This window comes from Mus caroli, unplaced genomic scaffold (genome assembly GCF_978045245.1).
Source record: "Mus caroli unplaced genomic scaffold, Mus_caroli_1 scaffold_3, whole genome shotgun sequence".
In the NCBI taxonomy this organism is placed as follows: Eukaryota; Metazoa; Chordata; class Mammalia; order Rodentia; family Muridae; genus Mus; species Mus caroli.
Window position 1 is genome coordinate 78,301,128 of NW_028227258.1, and position 6,252 is coordinate 78,307,379.

At 43.9% G+C, this 6,252-nt stretch overlaps 1 protein-coding gene across 1 annotated transcript in view; it reads right to left on the minus strand.

Moving 5' to 3' along the window:
* Rnf175 (ring finger protein 175) overlaps positions 1-2,516 on the minus strand; it is a 35,503-nt gene extending 32,987 nt beyond the window's left edge. The window contains 1 exon segment of the mRNA XM_085836065.1: positions 2,263-2,516. Coding sequence (XP_085692191.1) covers positions 2,263-2,516 — 254 coding nt within the window.
* Positions 2,517-6,252: the final 3,736 nt, after the last annotated feature.

Below are 6,252 nucleotides of genomic sequence, written 5' to 3' on the forward strand. Positions count from 1 at the left end.
GTCCTCTGTTATAGTATGTTATAGAAAAGAGCTAGAAACTTCACAAATCTTATGAATAAGTTTAAGGCTCTTGGTAGCCTTGGGAGGTACTATCTCAGGTATCCATAGAAATAACTCAGAAACTAGACTCTCTCTGGATAGCAATTTAGGATATCATACTATAGTCTCAGGATATTGACTCGAGTGATACTCTCAGTCCTGGTTTTCTCAATGCAGTTCATTTAACACATAATAAAAAAAAGCAGAGTCTTAACAAGCTATGCAAGCTTTGGATAGCTTCCAGTTCCAGTGGTGGCAGATGTCACCAGAGCCATGCTGGGCCCTGATGACCTACTCTGGAAATGAATTTTCAAGAAGGAATGCAAAGCCCAGAGCAGTCAGGGCTACATGTGGGAAAGCCAGGCCATGGGTACTGAATACCCTCCACAAGGGACAGCACCAGTGGAGACACACAGGGGAACGGCTACTTGACCTGCTCTTTTGGGACAATGCCATTAAGGGACTGTTAGCCTACTTAGTTTCTAAGCTAACCTAACAGGATATGGTCACAGAGACCTGGCTCTGTTCTTGGTCATTGTCAGCACCCCTTTAGCAAGGCTCCCAGCATAGTAAAGAGTAAGACAGGATTGCCTCAAGAGAAGCCACAATCTCAGCCACCTGGTCATCTCCAGGACAACCATTAGAACTGCAGAGCCCTTTTAGGTTGTGTTAAAATAGGAGAGCTATATGATGGGAATCAGAGAGTGCGTGTGGGGTGATTGGGTCAGGCTCGCAAAGCTCACCTGAACCCAATGTGTCCTTAACTCCAATGGATACAGGTCCTCAGGGAGAAGCTGATCGCTGCTCAGGCTGTCCTGTGTCCGGACACCAGCAAGAGCTGCACACATTCCCAGAGCTGACAGAGGAGCAGCCTTTTAAAACACAAGGACAGAGTCCTTGGCATTCACCACCCCAAAAATCAACAAATAAAACTGTATAAGGAAGCAAAGCAAACAGACAGTGGACTCCTGTGGCTTTGTTTCTTTTTAAGGGCAGGCAGCTACCTGCAAAATTCACATTCCATTACTACAGAAACAAACTATCTATTATGTTTATTATCTAATTCAGAGATAATTGTCAAGTGTGGAGAAAAGATGGAGTGACAGCTCAGTGTTTCAGACCACTTAGGTTTTGCAGAGGACTCAGGTTCAGTTTCTAGCTCCCACGTGGCAGCTCCCAACCATTTATAACTCCAGTTCCAGGGGATATGATGCCCTCTTCTGGGCTTCCCAGGTACTGCACTCATGTGATGTGTGTACACACATGCAAGAAAACACTCAGACATGTATAATAAATACGTCCTAAAAAAATAAGAAAGGAAAGACAAACGGAGCAGAGAGCAATGTCTTAGGTCTTCAGGCTCCTTTCTGCACGAGGACTCAGAAGTTCCATCTTGAGTTTTTCCCTTTTAGAGAGTCGGGGCTGTTGTGAGACAGAATTCTTCTGTGGGGCAGATATTTTTGATCCTAGTTTTAATCTATTTAAAATCTATTCAAGTGCAGTATGAGAGGTAGTTTTTGTTGTTTAAAAAGTTTTTTGTTTTCTGAGTTCAAGGCCAGCCTGGCATACAGAGTGAGTTCCAGGACAGCCAGGGCTACACAGAGAAAACCCTGTCTAGAAAAACAAACCAACCAAACAAACAACAAACAAAAAACCCAAAAAACAAAAAAAGTGTTTTTTTTTTGTTGTTATGATGTTATTTTTTCTTGAGATGTTCTTTGGGGTGTATGAGGCACTTAGTGCATCTATCCCGCTCTCCCTCCCACTCCTCCGAGTCTCCTCCATATCCGTATCTTATGTCCTTTATTAAAAAGAAATGGCCAACACCAAACCCCACTGAGTCCAGGTGGTGCCACCCATATGTTCAGGGGTGTAAGACCATTCATGGGTAACCCACCAGGGGCCAAGGAGGTGCAGTTTTTATTTTATTTTATTTATTGATAAGATAATAGTGATGTACAGTTTTGATGGATCTGTTTAAAAAAACAAGATTATCTCACTAAAATATTAAAAAAAAATCACCTAAACTTAAGTAATATACGGTACTGAAAATTTCTCTAAACCCTGGGCTGCATAGGAAATAATGTTTCTGATGGAAAGGTTAAAATGAAATACTGGTCTAAGACGACAAGTCTTTGATAACCAGTGCAATGCTCATTCCCACAGAGTGCCCACAGAGGACCCGCTCCTCTGCCAGAGCCTCTGCATTTAGGCCATGCTTACCTGCACACCAGAGGTTTCCCAAGTGTGATCTCAGGAAAGCCCTTATCAGAAACACCTGTGAACTTAGTTCCAACTGAATCAGAAATTCTGTCAGAGGAGCCTTGGATCTGGTTGGCCAAAGCCATCAAGGGAATTCTGATGGAAGACTGTGAAGGTAAGCTCTCAGCCCGCAGGGATGGCAGGGTTCGGTGGACACGCTCTGGTGAGATTGGTCTGCAGAAGGGGATATCCTGATCTGGGTTGCACATTTCCATGGATATACAAACCTTTTGTGGCAACATGACAGCCAGCAATATCCTAGTTAGTATTGTTTCCTTCGGATGAAGCAATGCTAAAGAGCTTCCACTTTTGATCTCTGCTATTCTAAATTTCATTTTCTAGGTTTTTGGCAGAGGATGTCCATGCCCAAGGGGGAAAATGGTAGGTAAGCCAGGGCCTCTCACCTTGGCCTTGGTGGCATTTAGGCTAGGCCATTCGTGTTGCAGGAGCTGGCCCGCAATGAAAGTTTACCAGCATTTCTAGGTTCTTCCCATTGGACACAAGGAGAGATCTCTCTCCCTCACCACTGTCCCCCCAAAGCCACGTCTAGACAATGAGAAACCTTTCCCAGATACAGCCAGGGATTGCCACTGAGCAAAAGTGCACTTGGCTGGGTAGGAGTGACCTAAGCCAAAGCAACACTACTCCGTAGTGGCCACAAAAGAGAAAGGTGGCAGCCAGGGGACAGGATGTCCAGAGGACTCATGTTGTAGGAACAGCCGTGCCTCTGTTTCCCTGCACCAGCGTCACCTGGACTGTGATCAGGGCAGAGAAGAAGATCAAGAACATCTCCTCGTGCATGGCCTTATGGCCCCGGGGCATCTGGAGCATCTCCTGGTTTAGGCTGCAACAGACAGACAGGTATGGAGAAGGCCCTGGCCACTGCATGTGTGGCACAACATGAACACCACCCCTGCTCAAAGGAAAATGAAGATTTCACGTTGTTGGTGGGTCAGCTTTGAGCATAGTCTTTCTTGACTTCTTCCTTTCCCTTGGGATTGGGGGAAGGAGCATCCAAAGCCATTCCTCTGATCCTTTGCTGTGTGTGACTTTGATCTCAGCCTTGTCTTCTCATGTAAGAGACCATGTAGGTTGAGAAGGCTTAGGCTCCCGTTGGTTCTAGATAAATCACTTCACTGTCTCAAAACCCCAGGAAAGTCACCTGTCTGCGAAAATTCCTTAGTAACTCATTAACCATGTAAGTCTATAAAAGAAAGTGCAAATTGACTTCAAGTATTTTCTACTATCTTTAAGCAAAAAGCAGTCCCTCAGACAGATGGTGTCTGTGCCAATGTTGATGTCCTTCACTGAAATCCAAATGATAGTTCTAGAGTGGGCTGTATAAGCTGTATAATCTGCTATGTTAATACAACCATTACAGGGGGAACAGCAGGTCTAAGTGTCTCCTTGGACAAGAGCACACACATTGAGGTGATAAATGGATTTCAACTTTTAGCTGGACACTTGGTTTTGTACCTTGATGGATAATGTCACTAAACAGTATACCAGCTGAAAAGAGACCTTGAAAAGAATCTAGAGCAGTGGTTTTCAAGCTGTGGGCCCAGGGGTCTCATATATATCACATGTTTATAATTCACAACACTAGTAAAATCATGGTTATAAAGTACTCATGAAATAATGTTACAGTCAGGGGTTCCCCACAACTTGAATAACTGTATTAAAGGGTCACAGCATTAAGAAGGTTGAGAACCACTGATCTAGAGCAAGTCTCTTTGACTCCGACTTAAGATCATAAGGGAGCTTTCAAAAGTCCCAGTGCCCAAGATGTACCCCAGATTCATTAAATGGCAAACAGGGAACATTGAGAGCTGACCCCCACACTGAAGTCTCAACCCCTAGTTCTTCAGCCTGCCAGAATTCATGAACTAATGACATAGCCATTGTCACCAACCCTTGTTAGCCTTGTCAACCCTTTGATCATAGCCCTTCAGCCTCTAGAGACACCAGGAAATCAATGTTCGGTACTTAAGCCATCCTATCTGTGGTATTTCATAATGGTAGCCCAAGCAAAGTAATGGAGATTCCCAGGACAGAAATTTAAAAATTTAATCATGTTTCTTTTTAATGACTACATAAAACTACATTTGAATTGGAGACTATGTGATATTTACATACACATACAGGCTGTGTAATGTTTAGAGCATCAGTTATTTTAACAAAATAATTCTCATGTGATTTCAAGGGTGGTTAAGACTGGGAATCACTGGTCCAAAGGAGAGAGAAGGGAGAGGGAGGCAGAGAGACACAAACTGGGAGAGAGGGAGAGGAGGGGAAGGAAGGGAGAGAAACAGGAGGGAGGTGGAGGAGAGAGGAGGGAGGAGAGGAGATGAAGAAGGGAAGGGAGAGAGGAAAGGAGAAAAGAGGGAAGGAGGAGGAGGAGGAGGAGGAGGAGGAGGAGGAGGAGGAGGAAGAGGAGGAGGAGTCAGACCTAAAGTCAATTCAAACTGGAGAGAGGATGGAAGTGTAGTTCCAAGACAGTGTGATTTAGTTGTTGGTGGTGGTGGGGGGGGGGGCACCCTCAGTCACTGCTCTTCTGGAGATGCTTTTCCACATCTGGCTGGTTACCACATGCAAGTGCAGTTAGCTAGTGTTGCAGTTAGAAGCCTGTGACCTCGCAAAGGGTCTTGTTGGATATGCTGGCCATTTAAGGTCTCTCCTTTCCCAGCATTTCTACAGGACCTGGAAGGAGCCAGCACTTCAGAAAAGGGCCCGAACCAAACCCCAGGGGTGCCCCCTGCTGGAGAAGGCAGAGAAATGAGCTTTCGGAGATAGTCACGCCTCGTGGAGTTCTGCCTGGAGATGGACTTAGGGCGTCAGTGCAGAGAGGGACGTGGATGAGTTAGAACCCTTCATTTATCAAGCGAAGATGCTGGAGTCAAATCGGGGAAGTTACATATGTAAGGTCAGTGGGTCTGTGGGAAGCTGATCTCAGAAGGCGGGAACTATTTTTAAAAGCCTGTAAGAAATACTCTCACTCACTCCCTGTAAGAAATGGAAGCAAAGAAAAAGAAAGGACAGATTCTAAGAACTTATGCCTTTTACAGACCTAAATCTAAAATGACCATTACATATTCTGTGAAATGAGTGGATTTTCCACACAGTCCGGGTGGATGGACATGTGGATTAATCATCAATCTAAAAATGGGATTTCCATAGATAGAAAACCACATCTGCCTCATGATAGTAATCCATTGTGTGTATATGTGTGTGTGCGCTCACACATGCACATCCCACCACACATGCCCATATACATGTAATGAAAATCCATCTCAAGTGGCTGAACCTATATGGAAGTACTTTGAAGAGCATAAATTAGTATACGCATGTAATAAGTATCTCCTACTTTGAATAGGAATACATCCATAATTGATTACTATAATGCAAGAAGGGAGGGGCTTTCGTTTTTATTTCTTTCATGTGGTGCTCGCAATACCCAATGGCCCCACTGTGGGTCCCCAAACACAGAGAAAAACAGCAGTTAAAGAAAACCATATGTCTCATGTGCCTAAAATAAACGGGAACTTCATCGTGCCACATTTCTAAGAAGACACAAATCTAACTTGGTGGTACAGCACAGATCACATTGCAGAGGGAACATAAAATCCACACTCTCTGGGTCTAAAGTATCAGCGTTACACAGGCAATGCTATCTTACCCCCTCTCGATCTTAGGACATTTACAAATACAACGATGACTCCATTTAGTCTCTCAAACTGTTAAGAAGAGAATCTTGTTGTTAGTAAAAACAGCCATTAAAAATTCTAATAACCTACTTCCATGCATCATCTGCAGAAAGCCTCAGAGCTGGAGAACGTAAAAGGACACATTAAAATCACTTTATTTTCTCAACATGTATTTTAAAACATTACATGAGAAATACAAACTAGAAAATAATAATAATTAAAAAAAAAGAGTCACGGTCTCCACCAC